General features: G+C 44.8%; 1 protein-coding gene across 3 annotated transcripts in view; it reads right to left on the reverse strand.

Moving 5' to 3' along the window:
- LOC146209726 (cytochrome P450 3A6-like) overlaps positions 1-13,173 on the reverse strand; it is a 39,144-nt gene extending 25,971 nt beyond the window's left edge. For all 3 annotated transcript variants that reach the window (XM_084587448.1, XM_084587449.1, XM_084587447.1), the window contains exons 1-3: positions 13,121-13,173; positions 10,784-10,880; positions 3,507-3,559 (exon numbers count right to left, since the gene is read on the reverse strand). In XM_084587448.1, coding sequence (XP_084443574.1) covers positions 3,507-3,559; positions 10,784-10,880; positions 13,121-13,173 — 203 coding nt within the window. The remainder of the gene's footprint in view (positions 1-3,506; positions 3,560-10,783; positions 10,881-13,120) is intronic.
- Between the last annotated feature and the right edge of the window lie 5,149 nt (positions 13,174-18,322).

The raw sequence follows: 18,322 nt of genomic DNA on the forward strand, positions 1-18,322 counted from the left end.
AAAAGCCACTCGTAGCTCGCTTTTATGGAAGTTGGTGATCTATAACCCTTCTCTGCGCAGATCCGACTATGCGGTCCAGGCATCAGAGCAGCGACGAGGTTAAAAGAATAAAAAACAAAACACAGGATATTTTTAAAAGAAAATGGTACAGAACTTTGTGGAAAAGAACACGTATCAGGGGTAATAATTCCCCACAACGTGAGACTAAGACATAAAAAAGAAAGGTGCAGGAGCGAGGCTACGGTAACGGTTAGGTTTATGTCTTCTGCAGGCATATATTAAAACGCGAACACGCTTTTTATTATCATTGTTCAAGTTCGTATTACACGGTTTATAAAGAGCCCCGGGCTTTTAGCACGGCACAAGAACCTGTTATTGTCATTAAGAAGGGTAGACACGGGCTTGTTGGTACATGATCGAAGAGAACAAAATGTTGCGCAAAAGATAAGGACGGAGAAAGCGCTGTGTGTGTGTTCTTTCTTCGTCCTTGTCTTGGTGCGCTACATTTTGTTCCCTACGATCTGTTAGTGTCAACTTGGAATAATTCCGTATAGAGCGTCATCGTGCTACCCTATAGTTACCAAAACCTTTCCCATTTGAATACATTTCTGGAGCACACTGACGCAAAAATACTCTCGCATGTGCACACTTGCGCGACATATTAGGGAGAGGAACTCTAGCAGGGGAACAAACAATGGCCCAATATTAGAATTTTGTTCGAAAAAAAAAAAACAGATTGTTTCAACTTGCACTGCTTCAGCAAAATGAATTTATATTAAAAAAATGTTTCAAAAACGTCTCTTCACTCCAGGAATTTTCGACTTTAGTAGGGCTTTTCACTGTATCAGCCACGAGCTCCTGTTACTTAAATGTCTCTGTAGTATTGGTGGCATTGCTTTAATCTTCATAAGGTTATACCTGTTGCAAAGATGTCAATTTGTGCAAATCATTAACATTTATTCCCAATTTAGACTTCTACTTATTGGTTTTCCGCATGGCAGCGTCATGGGTTATTTTACGTTTATTGTCTTTATCAATGACATTGTTAATGTACACCGCTAAACAAAATTCCTTATATGTGCTGATGATACAACTTCGTTGTTTTCTTCCAGTAATGCTGCAGCGCTGGCTACAGTTGCGAACTATGTCCTCGAACATTAAGTGCGAACTGTGTGCCTAAATACTATGTACTTGGTCTGCCAAATATGGGTTTATAATTAACACTGAAGAAACAAAAGTAGTTTTGTTTTAGGCGGGGAGTAAGAATGCTTAGTAGCGATATTGTACTTGGTTGGTCAAAACCACGCTCGTTAATTCTATTAAAACATCAGGTGTTTTTCGTTGATCACGACTCGTCCTAAAAATGCCGCAATTGCTATACCAGTCTTCTGACCAGCAACCTGTCTCAAGTTTCTCATCTTCCTTACACTATTAAATATCTTCCCCAGAAGATTAAGCTTTTGCCATAAACCTATTTGGTTTTTCTGCCTCTATTATGGCTGTCTTGCTTGGACACAGCATCTGCTAGCAATATCAATTGCGTTTTCCTTCCGCAAAATAGGGCTATTCGTGCTGTGTGCAAAGCCCCATTTGACTTTCCAACTCACTCATTTTTAGACTTAGGTATGCTTGACCTCTTCAAGTTTTCCTTAGCATTGACATATGGTAATGAATATAAAAGGAATGAATCATATCAGGTCTATTTCAAAGTGGGCACAAAATAGAAGGCATTATGCTGCAAGATTTCCAGGACATTTGTTTGTGCCATATCAACGCACTAACTATGCGCAACAAAGGCTCTCGTGCAACTTGCAGACACTTTTCAAGAAGCTGGTCCATGGCGTTGTTGACATTTATTTATGCCCTAAGAGCATACCACTAAGATATTTTGGCGCTTATTAGTCTCTACTTTGTGTACAAGTAGTTTTGTTTTCTTTATTGTATTGTTTGTTTTTTATTCCTAATGCTTTATGAATACATTTATCAGACTGCTTTTCTTCCTCTCTTCCTTTGTCCTTCTTTGGTTTGCCACCCAATAAATGTTTTTCTTTTCGTTCGGCTGCTGCTTCCACCGGATGGTTTAAGGACCTGTCAAGTTGCTCTTGTGCCACTTCTTTATATCCCACACAATATTTTACATTGTCTGATTGATTGATTGATTGATTGATTGATTGATTCATTAATTCATGTCTGACCACATATAGGACTAGCGCATTGCCAACGCAGTGCCGTACTGGACCGATGGTTTGTGCAAACAAGGAAACGTACGGAAGGCTTCGATGCAGCTCATAGCTTTAAGGCTCCAAAATAAATACAACTGTCTACATTACGATCTGTAGCACTTAAGTATTTCCCTTGACGACCCACGCGTGGTTCTGTTCCACGATCTCGGGTCGCGAGAAAGTGCGATGAACACTGCTCGCTAACCAGCTGACCGACACGACAAACAAGCCTGCGCTTCATGTGTAAACAAAAGCTGATAGCTTTCGTGCCATCCTACGTAACAAGTTCACCCTTATCGGACATCATTTTGAATGCCGAGTCACCTGTGCAACATTGTAAAACACTGCTATGATCGTATAATTAATTGGAGTGGTCGAAGGTCGAACCTACCAATGCGTATCGAAGTTGTGTTTTTAAATATTTTTTTCCTGCTCCCAGCTAGTAGATAAGACTGACATAGAAAAACAATGAGTTGCGCAAATGAATATATATTTTGAGGCACCTACGGACTCTTCAAAAACAATAATACGAAAACACTAATGGATATGATTTATTGTTTGGATGCCGAAGAAACTCTTACTTTAGAAGTTTGTGTTGCACTCGCACAAAGATTACCAATTATTAATATAGATTACCAACACAATTTATAACGGAAAATAAGTGGCAGAAAAACACAAGCATCGCAAAGGTTGATGTGTCGCTATATTTAATGTTTCTAAAAAGAGGAACTGCGAAAACACAGGACAAAGCGATGTCATTTCCCCTTTTTGCAATGCTAAATCAACTAGCCTTCGTGATATTGTAATGTTGTGGTGCAACCATTCAATGGGAAAAAAGATACGCTCATAAGTTGTTTCCTGTTGAAAAAAAAAGACAAGAAATCACGCTTGTCAAGGTGCTCGGGATGTGTGCAGAACGTACTTATAAGCCCTGTGTGACGGTTCTCACGCTAGCTATAAAAACAACCTTTCTGTTTACAGCAGAAGCCGAAATGTGCTACCAATTGGTTTAAAAACTTGCTTTCAGTGAGGTGTTAGAAAATGACAGTAGTTCAAATTTCTTTGTTCGAAGTTACCTTCTTGTGCCTTTGTCCGCAGGGGTTCTTGCTTTCAAAAATTTAGGTTTCCCGATGACTCTTGCAACAAAAAAAAGTAACTATACATAAAATAATAAACATATCCTAGATTACTTGCCCTGCGACGTAAAATATGCCCCAATAACAAATGTTATTAAATTTGGTCTACTGCATTCAGTGCATAAATATGATATGAAGAATTTCGTACCCAACAACGTCGCCATACTTGTCAATCCATTCTCTATAAGCCTTGGCCGGAGACTAGAAAAAGGCAAAACAGAGGAAAGAAACATGAACGCCCAGACTGGACGGAGTACGTAAGTTGTTTAGAAGTATAAAACAACAGACTATGTCGGATCTGCCAGGTCCGACAGATCTTATTTATAAAAATGATTCCCAACATTGAGACTCCTCACTTTGGATGGATTCATGCTTGCAAGAAATTACACCTCTCCTTTTGAGTCGCACTGGCGCAGATATTTAACGCAATTTTCTCCATTCACAATTTTCTTCTTTATTAGCAGAAAACAATCAGGAAGATTGTGTGCTAACAATCGTCTAAATAAAGCTACTAGCATGTTAACACGTTTGGGCTTGTGGATCTTGAGTAACACATAAAAAAGCGTTGTCAGTACGGGTTTTTCTCGTACATCTGATGATCCGTTATTCTCTTTAAGAAATATTATTTATTGCTACCTGCCGACATCTAAACACAACTCCGGCTCTATTTTGTTTAAAATAAGTAAAATTCATTTTTCCTGCCTACAAGTGGTACTATATATGTTCCGGTCAACGTAAGAGTATCGACCGGAATGCGTGTTCTAATCTATAACGGTCACTGACAAAAAGCGAATGGTAAAGCAACTGACGGAAAACAACAGGATTCCCGTCGTTTAGTATACTCTATTCCCAGTTAGTTCATATTTGGTCAGACACGGGTCATATATTGCATCTAAGGTCAGCAGAAAGCACGAGGAAGCTCAAAAAAAGGTTCAGCTACGACAGGAAAACGCAGAGCGATTAAAGCGGCACGCATTAAAAATGATCACGATAGATTGAAATGGCTTTATAAAAGTATGGCCCAAAAACGCTAATGCGCAAGATACTTTTCGCCTACAGATTTTCAGAGCATACAACCCCGAAAGAGCTCAACAGCAGGCCAGGGAAATCGACGGGTGCATTGTGCAATTTTCAGTAGTCGGTGACATTGGCGATCCAGCCCTGCACCTGCCGTATGCAGCGGATCTAAAACCAGTGAGCACTCCTGCTGTTAGCCTTTAAAGAAAACCTTAGCTCGGGCCAAACTTCATATCATTGGAACGGGCAGCGATAGCGGGATAAGTCGCAATTATCATTCGCAAAAGTTTGCAGTAATATGTCCTGTTACGGATATTTTTTAATAAACTGCCACTGTGGAAGGCGTCGAGTGGAGGCATAGAAGAACATTTTTGTGCTAATGAAGCCTTAAGTGCAAGACGTGAAGCTACACGAGGAAGCATCTGCAAGAGGTGGCCTGCACGCACAGTCCTTTCACCGGAGGCCGTACGCTGGTTATCGCTTGCAAAATTCTTCTACCTTGGCGTCATCATGGCTCTCATCTCATCGCAGAGGTCTAAGCATCCCAGGGTCATGCTCTAGCCACCAATATCTTGGCAATGTTGAGCGAGGACAATGTTTCGAGAGATGGTTTTTGCGTAGGAAAGTCCCGGAAACAACGCGTCTCGTGGCAGGCTTGGTATGTAAAGAGTGGAGTGCCACGAGCTAAGGGGGAATTCGAATGGGAGAGCAGGCGCACTCTCAGACAAGCGGGCGCCCTACAGTGGGAGAGCAGGAGTACAATCACTGGCTTCCAATGGTAGAGGAAGAGGGCTTTTCCTACGCTGAGAGCACCCGAGTGCACTCCCGGCTGCTCCCTCGTCTAAAACATGGCATAAAGCGTCATATCCGCGCCTTTTGCTTTTTCTTTTGAGTCGGCGACGCTCAAAATAGCGGCTGCAAAACGTGGGTTCGGCGAGCGGGAAGCATTGCTCAGGTGCAGTATGCATGTTTGAGGGTCGCTGCTGGCATCGAAAGGGCCAAAAGGAGGCAAATCGCCGCGCTGTGAGAACAAAGGCATACAAAACAAGCGGTTTTATACCGATCGTTGTCCTCTTCTCGGGTTGCAACGGCCGCCACTGCGGGCAGGCGGAGAATGCTGGGGAGAGAAGTGCGGTTCCATGGTCGTGACGCTCTGCTCTCTACACGCAGAAAGCGTTCTCGTGGGGGTGCAGTTACACCCTCGCTCGGCGTGCTCCGGCATTGCTCTGTACTGCTCGTCCCCCCAACCGAATGCGCCATAAGAGTGGAGTTTGTCGCGAAAGGTGCGACATGTGTAGAACCATGGCGCTTCACATTCTGTCGCGAGAGTGCGCGTTGCCGGCAGGTGCAGTACACGGATATAGAGGCTCCCACTTCAAAGCCGGTGAATGTGATCATGTAGTGGCAGATGTGATAAATGAAAAAGGGGGATCGTGTTTCAAAGCTCGTGCGGTATGCGTTAATGTTTGGATGACATGGATGGGGAGAACGAGTATAAGCGGTATGCGGAAACAAAGTAGCCCCAGGCGTGGAAATAGTTGAGTTGCATGTAAAAAACCGATGAGTGGAACACTTGTCCCGGCAGGTGCGATGTGCTGAGACAGGTGTACCCGAACCGAAGCCAGCGAAGGCTGAAGCTCCCAAATGAGTTCTTTGTAAAAAGGGTATATAACTCGAGAAGGCAGCAGGTATCGCTTCTTAAAGGATGCCTTCCAAATAATAACATCGACCGATACTCATGACGTAGTGATTGTCTAGCGCAAAATCGTAGTTTAATGGATGTATCATCCACAAAATACGACTTGTACCATAAACGCGGCAGCACGCACACATAACGGTCGAGACAAAAAACAGACAACAAGCCACTTGTCCTTATCTCGTCCGTCGTCTGTGCGCGCTGCTCCGTTGATATAAATCTTTAACAACTATGCCAATTAGCCGTTCTAGCACAGGTTTGCTCGCAACGTCGTCATAAGCAGTGGGCGCCACTACATAGCCATGCTTTGAAGGGTATTTGGCGTTGCCTTCCTAAGTTGTGTCTGACTCCTTAGGTTTAGCAGTGTCTTCCAAGTGAAAGGGTCTGTTTGCCCCAAAACATGAAATATGCTGCTATTTTAGAGTGATGTTTAAAACATGTCATGTGCAATATTGGCCCAGAATAAAGCAATTCAGGACAACGAAAAAAACACGCAGTTACTCATGGTTGCTGAACAATCTTCGCTTGATTGCAGATGGTATACAGAGGACTGCAGTGAATATGGGGCTGCCTGTATCTGGTACAATGAGGTTAAGCGTGCATGACTGGAGTATTCTTCGAAAACAAGGTGCTAAGAAAAAAAAAAGAAATTTCAGAGGTTCAATTATGTTTGAATCAAGTTTCACGAGCGTAAACCATCGGCCCCACCCGCACACGCTGCTGGTGCTTCGATCTTGGCTCGCGTCCGCATTTGGTTAGGTTCTCGGCAACGGATAATGTGGCTTCTCGTTGTTCGATGCTCTTGGTAGCTTGCCTGTAAAGATGCGGTGTCTACCTTTAGCTAGAGTGACTTGCTCTACTCTACGCTGCCTCATTGTGTTAAACTGCCTGGGGGATTCGCACGATACTATGCTCGCGGAACTTGCCCGCGCTCTTTGGGCGGCCAATGTGTACAGCATATTCGCCTAGGTCAAATGAAGAAGCCGCGCAGGTGAGACTTCATGAGAATGACGGTGTCTGCTCCGCAGCGCGAGAATGTGTAGTAGTTTTACACGAGGTGTGATCTGTTGCGGCGACAGCATTGTGCTCTTTTGCCTGAGCTAGGGCCAAGGAATCCAATTTGTTCGCTCTGGCGCTTGTTGAAAATTGAGTCGCTGCAATTCTTGTGGCGGTGCAGCTGTGGCAAGGCGCAAATGATACTGATAATAAATGAGTACCTAGCTTGTGGAGGCAAATAAACCTGGAGAACGATGATGATGGTGCTTGCTGCACAGCGCCAGAGTTAAAGGTCGAATGTTAGGAGTCAGATGACCTTGAGGTTTGGCATCCGAGAGTAGAGCTTCCACACTAGTAATTGGGGCCATTTATGTGGTTTATGGGGTGTGTTGCGTTGGGTCTACTCCAGTAGCGGACCAACGGGCAGCGAAAAGCCGAGTCAGACGTCGGGCTGCAGGCACTTGAACATTGGGCGGTGGTCACCCAAACAGAGACTGGCCGAGAGTTAGAGAACTTAACGAAGGTTTATTTACATGGTGAATCTGAGAAGGTACACACGAGAGAGCACTCGTGCTCTCGTTTTTAACAACTTTTTTGTCCCCAAGTACCTAGTTGGGGAATTTTCTATTTGGTCAAAGTCCAATCACATTTGAGTTCCTGATTTGCAGACATTCGGGAACCGCCCACTAGAAACGTCCCCCCAGCGCACTCTTTCCACTTTAGCGGCACGATGGCGACTCCGCCGGGGGAAGTCAGGCATGGGGGTCCCAAGGAGGCTTGCTGGCTGTCCAAGGTCGGAACCGCGCGCCACCCACGCGGACCCCTCGCGCTGGAGCACTCCGCGGGAAAGGAATGCAGTGACCGCTCTTCACCACGGGGGAAGATGACCCGCTCTCTCTCCTCGGTGCTAACACGCAGGCGCCGCGGCTCTCTATTTCCAAACACAGGCTCGCCCGCTCTTCGGCGAATTCGTTAGCGCCTCTGTGCACAGTCCCCCGGACACAAACTGGGACAACTGCTGCAGTCGCTGCCGACATGCGACACCACGTTGCTGCGTCCTGGGTGGTTCTGGTCCGCGAACTCCGAGGTGGTCGCGTGCGGTCCTCTTAGAAAAACGGACGCTCATTTCGACACGTGCATCGTCTCGTTACTTGGGAAGTTCGAAACGTAACAGGTGCAACGTCTCAAAGCGGTAAAAATCTGGTTGTTGTTGTTGTTATGAACTTTATTTTCACCGATGTAGGAGGCCCCCTGCTCCCCGCCCCCGGCACGCAGGCCTATGGGACGGAGGCCGGGGCCTCCGCTACTAAAGACAGGCGAAGTGACAGTGTTTCTTCGCGGCTTCAGCCGCCAGGCGGACAGCTTGCTGCTGGTTGGCGGGGGACCTGTGGGGGGGGTGGCGGGGGACCTGTGGCCGCACGAAATGGTTGGGTTCCGGCCCGGCCTGTGCACACAGGGCGTAATGCTCCGCTTGAGACACGATATCATAGAAAGCGAAACCAGGGACGCGAGGGTACTACTAGGTCTAGACCTGACAAAGGCGTTCGATAACGTAAAACACGCGGCAATTCTTTCTGGCTTCCAAGAATTGGGGGTCGGAAAGAAAACGTACGACTGCGTAAAAGACTCCTGTCGGATAGAACGATAAAGTTTCAGGACATTGAATCCTCCACCGTCAAACTAGGAAGCAGGGGTACGCCACAGGGTTCGGTGCTGTCCCCGTTCCTCTTTAATGTTGCCATGCGAAACCTCCCGGCAGAACTGAGGAAAGAGGAAAACTTGAAATTCAGCATGTACGCGGACGACGTCAACCTGTGGGTTACCCAGGGGAGTGATGCGAGCATCGAGGAGCGCTTGCAAGCGGCGGCGGACACCGTGGTGTCCTACGCGGCCGAAAGGGGCCTCTCGTGCTCTCCACAAAAATCGGAACTGTTTATCTACAACCCGAAGGCGCTCAGGTGTAAACGCCAGATAAACATCAGCGTAACAGTAGACGGCCAAATAGTGCCAAAAGTCGAACAAATTAGGATCTTGGGGCTGTTTCTACAAGCAGATGGGTACAACGATACAACGGTAAAGAAACTGAACGCGTACGCCACACAAGTCACGGGTCTGTTCAGGAGAATCGCACTAAAGGGTCGGGGCCTTAAGGAACGAAGCATCCTGAAACTAATGCAGGCTTACATCACTAGCCGCATATGTTGCGCCAAACCATTCCTGAACATTAGATCAGACGAAAAGCAGAGAATAGACGCACTCATCATACGATGCGCGAAGAGGGTTCTGGGACTACCCATCTCGACCTCGACTGAACGCCTCCTCGAAGTGGGGGTGCACAACAATTGGACGGAAATAGCGGAGGCTGTGCGCATGGCGCAACTAGAAAGATTAAGCAGAACCACCACGGGCAGAACCACCCTCGGCTGGGTGGGACTGCAGTCAGATAGAGGAACAAGCCACAAAGTAGACATTCCACGAGAGTGTCGCGAATATATAATAGTGCCCCCCCCCCCCCCCCCTACCTAAAAACATGCACCCTACGTACAACAAGGAGAGGAGACAAAAGAGGGCCGAGACGCTCGCAAAGAAAGCGGGGAAAATGAAGCCGGGAGAGGTCGCCTACGTGGACGCGGCTAGCGGGAAGTCGGGGGCGGCGGTGGCTGTAAAAATCTGGTACTTACAATGGTGGTGTCACGAAATCCGCGCACATTTTTATTGAGCCGACACGGCGCGCGGCCCGCGCGGCGTCGCGTGGAAAGCTCGAGAAAAGCCTCCTTCCCCACGCGAGAGAGCGCCGCCGCCCTCTTTCCCATCACCCGGTGATCACGCGGACTCATCAAGCTGGAATATGCCAGAAAAATCGAGAACCTTCTATGGGGCCTAGCTAATGACGACGCGCGGCGCGACGGGAGCAGAAGGGAGCGCTCTAACCAGCGAAACTAAGCGTGTGTGCGCGCTAGCTTTGGCGCGGGTTAACAAACAGACGCGGCGCGCCCTATTTAAAGAGACCGCGCCGCTTGTGAAGTCAGTCAGTTAGCCAGTGGTTGCGGCGTGTTCGCCAGTGCTTCGGCTGGACTCCCGGGGATCGCCCGCTGCTGGCAAGCCCACGGACAAGGGAGCGGCGCTCGTCTCGTATGGCGGCCACATCGTGACTCTTGAGGCGTCGGACTACAACAGCGCCCGGTGAACGATTTCGTGTTTGTTTATGTAACTCTCTCGTGTTTGATCTGTTGTAAAGCCTCTGTGTTATTGAATCATTCTGTAGTTGCATGCTTAGCGTTTGCATTCTGTGAACTTCTCGTCTGTGCATTTCAAGTGTTCTTGTGTATTCCTTTGTATCGTCTCTTGCTGTGCATAAATTGTGTTTTGTTTGTTACTTCTGACTCCGAACCTTACTCTGGCTTGAACCGGCGACAGCTGGGCACCAAACGGCCACCCCCTCTGTCACTACAAGGTGGTTGAATTCCGGCTGAGCTTGCCACGCAGGTCGAGGGCATCTCCTTTGCGACCGGAAAAGCTACCCCCACTCATTCTAAGGGTGTCTGGGAGTGTGCGCACCATTAAGGGCGCATCGGTAATAATACCTCCTAATTATTAACGGGTGACAGGTGGATACCGCCAAGGAAGTATTTAAATTCGCGGTTCTGAAAAATTTGCTCCGACTTTCAGTGCGGTTTTGTAACTGCCATACGTTGTGCCTGTAATGTAACACTCACCTTCCTGTACATTTCTAGCATGTTCCCGAAAATAATATTCGGCGTTGGCCCAGGTATACCTAACTTTCTGAAGAAGTGAAAATGTTCTCTTCTTTTCCTGCAAAAGAAAGGGTACTTATTTATTCTCACAAAAATATTTATATGGTGTCATGCATCACACAGATATGCGGAAGAACTTACAGGAAGTTAGAAAGACATTTTTGATCTTTTCGCAATTGAGAAAACGAAAAGGAACATTGTCGCTGCTGAACTAATGGACTGATAGAGGTTGCATATTCTGCATGGACGGCCCTTGAAGTTGTACAATGCACAAAACATGCTACACAGCGGTCCCACAACAGGACAGCGAGAAGCAGAGACATTCTTCGTCCCGTAATTGCTTCGTGCACCATGTGAAGTCAAATGCTTTTTAACATTCCCATTGCGCAAGAGAATGTTTTGTTCTACTCTAACTCTGCTCCTCTGCGTAGGGAACGTTCCACCCCTTACAACAGCAGCTGTTAACTGTTCCGTTGCGCATTTCTCTGATCATGCCACACACTACTCTTGAACAGTAATCGCCTCTTATAATTTCTGTGACAGCTATTTTTAATTACGCTGACTACTATTACAAGCGCGCTAAACCAAAGGTATTGCACAGTTAACTACGGCGCGCTGAATTTTGGCTTTGTAAGTGCATGGCTGAGAAAATCAATTAAGCCATGTAATTTGATTCGCTTCTGCGTAGACAAGTGGCAGATGTGATCACTGTAGACACATTCTGCAGTGCTGGGCAGCTACACACAGGGCACGTTTTGTTGACACTTTGTTGAGAGTGGCAGCGTTGCAGCTGTAACTACAAATCTTCAGACCACGTAAAAGCTACTCATTTTGTGTAACATCTATTTCCTCTCCCCATGTGAATAACCTTTATAGGCACATTGTGCTCAAATGAAAACGTTTTAAGCTACGTACTGAACATGCTGGAAAGGCCGAAGGGATAACCAAATTTGAGTAATGACGCTTCTCATAACTGTGTTCTTATATGAAAGATTTTTGCTTGGGTACATTCCTGATATTACAGCGTGCTTTCTACTAATCGTCTTGTACCTCCGCGATATCCACATCAATCCCACTGTAGTTGGAACTTGGGACTCACTGTACAAGTGGGTGCTAACTCTTAGAACTTGCCGCTTTGTTTGCAGAAAATTTTGGGTCTACATCACTTTATGAGTTCTGCTTTTTAAATATGCTACCGCACTTCACAAAGCACCGACATCGCCACTGCTGTTTATATGTCGGCTGAAAGACTCTCCATTTATCCGATTTTGAGTAACAACGTTCAAGACCCTTTTAATGCGATAGCATTAAGGAGCTCAGTTCACAACCCAGCTTCGGTGTAGTTCGCGGGAGCAAAAATCCTGATTGGTTCACAGAGTCATCACTTCACAGCCACACGACCTCAAGCGGGAACCTGAAACACCCCCCAATGCTCACGTCGAGAGTTACGTCACGCGCTGAGTGAAAATGATTATAATATGAAGTGACATGAAATAAAGATTCCGGTATGTAAGTAATGATTTATTTTTAAACCAATTCATTGCGCTTAAAAATGTCAGTTATTTGACGTTCGATTCGAACCCATAGCAGTTCCAATGGGTGATGTACAGGCCACCGACTAGGTCACAGAAAGAGGGTAGTACTGCTTCTTTTCTTTTTCTTGTAGGCTCGTACGGCTTCGGTGCGAACGAAGTTTATAACTACGCCGTACTGTCTTTCACCGAAAATGGTATCATAAGTTGCATGCAAAAGAATATGTGGGTGAATAGAGATTCTACAATTACGGAAGCAGTTATTAATACGGAAGCAGTGTATGTTTGCGTTTCATATTCTCTTTGCTTGACCTGACGTGGTAGTTCCATCATGCGGTGGCCACTGGAATGCTGTCAATTTAAAGTACGCCATTGTCCAAACAAAGGGCGCCTTAGTGTCCCACCCAGCGCTCATCATCATCATCAGCATCAGATACCCGCAGAGGACGCCCGAGAACATGCGATCGGGTGAGATGCAGCTTTGTGGTTGTTTATCAGTTAGCAAATTTATGTGTTTTGTGAATTTTGTTTGTCTCAAGTTGTTTATATAAAGAGTAAACCCATGCGCCACGTCTGCAAGGGCACCGAGTAGTTTGTAAATAATTAAACCAGCTAAAACTTGGACCTAGTTAAAGGTGTTGGTTTATAATGCTTGCTCCATGCGATGCCTAATTTGTAACCACCTGGCGTCACTACTTCTACTAAGAAATAACGGCTGAATTGTAATCTCTGCTAAGTTGTGACCATATGGAAAGGAGGAACTCACATGAGCCAGTGAACAATGAGGAGGACTACGGTGGCGATGACCAGCTCCCACATTCTTTGAAGAATTATATGCCCTTGTCCTGCGAAAATTAACAGAAAAAGGCATGAATAGTAATTGAAAGCACTGAAAAAAACCTTGCAACATGAATGGATGTGCTTAGAGGGCTTATCATGAATGCCAATTGAGCCCAAGGTTTGAATTTGCACCGTTTTTTGTGCTGACAATGTGATCAAACAATCACGGGAACGACAAAGCTTTTTTATCTATAAAGGAGTGCGCCGCCTTTTCAGACTAATCAACAGTTATCATAAAAATTGAACGAATTTGGAAGATGCGCTGAAGCATGAAGTTTAAAGCAAGTTTAAAAATGGGAAACAAGTAACATTTTTTTTTTTTTTTGAAGGCATCCTCCATGTCTAAATAGTACACCACATAGACGGAAATCAAATTCAGCGTGCTCGAGCGACCTCAGTTACACTGTAGTTTTTTCAAGGTTTCCAGAACTATGAAATTTTTTCGTACCGTGATTAAACCAAATAAGAAATTTGTTATTTTTCGCATCTGGCGGCATTAGATGCTTTACTTTTACAGATGCGTCATTTCACTTGAGACAAAATCCTTCTGACGTGGTGATCTTGCGACACCAATGACGCCTAAGTGGGGCAGCAAACGCGATAAAAGCAAAGCCGCCTTCAGCGTCGGGTGCCGGACAGCGCGGACTGAGTGTTTACAGGGGCTCTTCGTTATCTGACCAGTGTATTTAGGCGTGCACACTATATTGTTCTCCGTGGCACTAGATCCATCCAGCGTGCTGTGTCCTGATATTATTAGCTTGCCTACGCAACCCATTCACATTAAACACTTATTTGGGTCAAGAGAGGAGCGCGGCAACTACATAATGCTGTAGCCTAATAAACGTGCTCTCATTCTCGACCGTGGATGCATCACTAAGGGATGATCACTGTAAGAAATCGCATATGTAAATTAGCGCGGTTGCTTTTTAAATTAGATGATATTCGTATTGCTATGGGAGGGGAAAATGCTTAGACTTCGGCAACGACTTTTGTGCGAGTACTCCGCATGCCAAACATTGTAGAAAAGAAGGATATCCCCTCCTCACTCAGCAGATGACGCAGCACAAGTAAGCAAGCTAATTGATCACAAATAGTAACGACATTAGGTTATCGAATCAAAATTCAATAGAAATTTTATTTTTTTTCCTTTTCGGAGCAAGAGAAGATGGTAACAGCAGGTACATTAACCTATGGGACGCACATTTACGTAATAGAGCCGACATAAATACTTAACGAAATTTTCCAGTCAGAAAGCCATGGCAGCAAAGGGGGCTTGCACATCACACTGGCGAACGTGCTTATTTACGGGGAGGACATGTAGAAATTATAGTAATTTAATTAGTTTATTTGGTAATATGCCATGTTTTCCTCTCCAGCGCATGCAATTTGATAGTAGCACAACGCAACAATGTACACCTGAATGTAGTTATTGAACAGCGTTCTCAGTGGTATAATAATTTATAAATGTGGTGGGGTCTGGAAATAACTGCCCTAAGCCATACCTGCCATTTCAGCGAAATTACTACCACGGAAGTGTTGCGATGTGTGCGTTGGAATCGGCGCCATCCCCTCTTCTTTATTGAGCTCAAATTTTTATGACCGATTCGAATTAAAATGCAGACGTCCCTGTACGGATTTTGCACCTATACGGATTTTTTGCAGGTCCAGAATTTAGGGTTCTCCTGCAGATCACCGCTTGGAACGAGACACACATTATCTACCTGCAGTGCACATTTTCGAGCGCCAACGGCTCACAGGCTCGGGGCCATGCAGGAGCACTCCGAGGCAATGACCTTCCGGGACGATTTCCGGGCGATGTGCGCCAACAAGCAATTGTTGGAGCAGCTGCGGCCAACGCAGTGGAAGTAGTCTTCAGAATAAAGAGGGCGAGAAGGGATTACCCACCACTAGCTAGATGTCATATCGAAACGTGATGTCACCAATTTTATGCAAACTGCGTTTAGGGCCGTTCTAATGAACGCTTGAAGAACGGTTCTTTATCATGTACAATAAAATGCTTTATTCAAAGCGTGACGTAATTTCTTACGCCATTATGAACTTCAATGAAGCTAAAGCTACTCTACTCTTTTGTTACTTTCCAAACACGATAAATATTTTAAATTATTGCGTTACTTTTCGTGGGTCATTAAAATGCAATCTAATTAATTTCTGCGGCAATCAATATCGAAGGCAATTTGACTGCACTTGCAAGATTTCTTGGAAGGAAGCAGCAGCAGAAATAAACTGCGTTTCAGAAAAAATATGCAGCGAAAAATTATATTGATGCCTGTTAAAATTCGTCTTCTGTACACCTTATGAACGACCAATGAACTAGTACTCTCTGTTTCCACAGCCTAATGTAAAAACAGCTCTACCATCCGGATTCGATTACGCATATTTCCTACCAAAGTTGTTCCGCCGCTGTTGTGGCACTGCAAATGCTACTTGCGCCGTTGAGTATGCCTAACGTTTTTGTAGCTTCTCGTATGACAACTATTGGAAGTTGCTAAACATACCAGCAACAGTTATACACGGAAGGGTCCCCCCTGAGTACACACCTTGCTTGTGCGAAGCCCGAATTGTTTTGATGATGCGGCTGAAGCATTCTTATTTAACGAAAGCTGACGGTCGTCAGTTAAGCTTCCCGCTAGAAACTACTGTCACCACCGAGGCCCAAGACGGCGGCAAAGGAACAGGGAGCAATATATCGCATTCATGGGCGCATTTTGGTAAAACAAATGTTTTTAACTGACATTTGTGCTTGTCCGCAGTCGAGTAATCATGGAGCATAAAGAGGAAAGAGGAATTGAACGGTTAAACTCTGGTAATATATACTAACATAAACCGAAGCAAGCAGCCTGCGCGAAGAAGCCTTTTTATGGCTCCTATCTTTATCCCAGAACTGTGTATTTACTGAGGGTAAATTAAGTGATTAAAAGCCATCAGCGGCTATGAAAATGGGAGTCGAGAGTATGCTGTTCTAAATGCTACAATATGCCTCCTGTTATATGCAATGCATGCAAAGTAAAATATTCAGAGCACAAACGTACCAGTGGTCCAGCTAGATAGCAGATGAAAAGGAAGACTGCGAGTCTTTCAGGGGAAAACTGCTGAGTAGCTGGGAAGCGACAAATTCTACAAGCAGACTGCTTAGCGAACACACGCATTTCCCATTATTATTGTATCTGAAAAAGCGAAACAACCTCAAAAAAGGTAGTTTGCTTGCATCCGGCAGCACATTAAAGGAAAAATATATGTAGGCATGCGAAAAGCGAAAACCGGACGCCTGAATACGGGTATAAAAGCAAGGACAAAGCCTTGAAAGGACAACAATCTGTTGAACCCATGAAAGGCATTGTCCTTCTGTTTTTGAAACCTACCTGTCGTGATATCCGTTTTAGAAGGGGATAATATTCAACTTTCTAAATAGTGTCCTTCGAGCTAAAACGTAAAGCAATGTTAGTTAGTTTTGTTAGTTTTTCGATTTTAGAATACTTAAGTAACGGTAAACAGTGTATGAAAACCTACGAAGAGAAATCGGACTGTTTCGCAATCACTTCTAGAGTCCCTCAAGGGAGTGTACTTGGCCCTTTAATATTTCGGCTCTATATTAATCGCATTGCTGATACAATTGTTCCTGACATTGAAATTCGTTTATTTGCAGACAACTGCATTCTGTACAGTGATACTACGTCCACTAATCACCAGATTGATATTTATATTTTTATCCAACACTCTCACATAGTGCCAGAAATAGTGCTAATGAAAGCTTCGCGTGACATGTAAAAACAAACCCTCTCATCAGCGGCATCGCGTTCGGCAACTTTAAAGCACCCGGGTGCAACATTAATAATGGTCGGTCCCGGAATTGACAGCTTGAAATATCTGCTCCTCCATCTTTCGCAAGCTATGTAAACTACGGAATGAACTTCCGAAAGCCCCGCTCAAGTTAAATTGTGATCTAATTCACTAACCAGGTTTAACCTCGAGTATCAATGCGTGGTGTGGGATCGTTATACTGAAAGCAACATTTATAAAAAGCCTTGAAATAATTCAGTTGAAAAGCCGTAAGATTTACTTATTCCAAATATTCGTCCTTTGAGTCTTTACCTGAGCTTATGAATTTTGATATGTACACTTCCTTCATACAAAGAATAATATTCGTCAAGAATTCCTTTTTTTGCTTATAACAAGTTGGCGCTTAACCCTGCACCCTACTTACGGTTTTAAACTACATGCTCTGCACGCCGCCATAAGCTCTGTGCACTTAATCCGTACTTTACCCGAATTGGCATACTTGAAATTTCGTTTGTTTTCCCCGCGTACATCGCGTGTAATCGCAGAGTGATTGGACACCGCGCAGTGATGCTTCATGCTTAATTTTAGTCTTTTTGCTCTATATTCTGGTCTTGAATGTGTTGTACCTACTTATGTGCTTGTTCTGCTTCGGTCTGTAACTTGATCTGCAGCATGAAATTAAAAAAATATTGTAGGGTGTAATAAGTGTTATTGTATGCGTATTCGGCGCTCAATTTTTTATTTGCATACCCTTTTGTGTTTTAGAGGCTGAGGTATCGCTGAGCAAGCGTGGGTTTCTGTGTACAGGTTGTGGCTAACTTCAGTTGTTTGAAGAAAAGTTATTAGCGGTGTATTAAACTATTACAGTGCACTTCAATAGAAATGGTAGTTAAGTAAAACTGGCCGTGATATGACTCACTGAAAGGAGTTGGTATCATGACCAGTTTACTGATACTGATCATGATCAGTTTTAGTTGGTATCATCCTCACCGGAAGCCTTACTACATCGATTGCGAGGCAAATGCCCCTCCATTCACCCCAGTCCTGTGCCAGCTGCATCCATTGGATCCCAGAAAACACCTTAACCTCATCCGCCCATTTAACTCTGTACCGCATTGTCCTGCCTCCTGCCTTGTGTTCCTCTTCTTTGCTTTTACTTTTATTTCGCCCATACGATCATGAACAAACTAGCCCAGCAACAAGTTTTACTTCAGTTTCTACCGCCCCCTGCTACGTTCGCATTCCCTTAAAATCCTGTCTGTTACCCTTATCGATCATCCATTATCGTGTATTCGCACTGCAAAATGCATTTCTTCTGATTTTTCTTGGA

This window comes from Amblyomma maculatum, chromosome 1 (genome assembly GCF_055883805.1).
Source record: "Amblyomma maculatum isolate TAMU_Amacu chromosome 1, ASM5588380v1, whole genome shotgun sequence".
Taxonomy (NCBI): Eukaryota; Metazoa; Arthropoda; class Arachnida; order Ixodida; family Ixodidae; genus Amblyomma; species Amblyomma maculatum.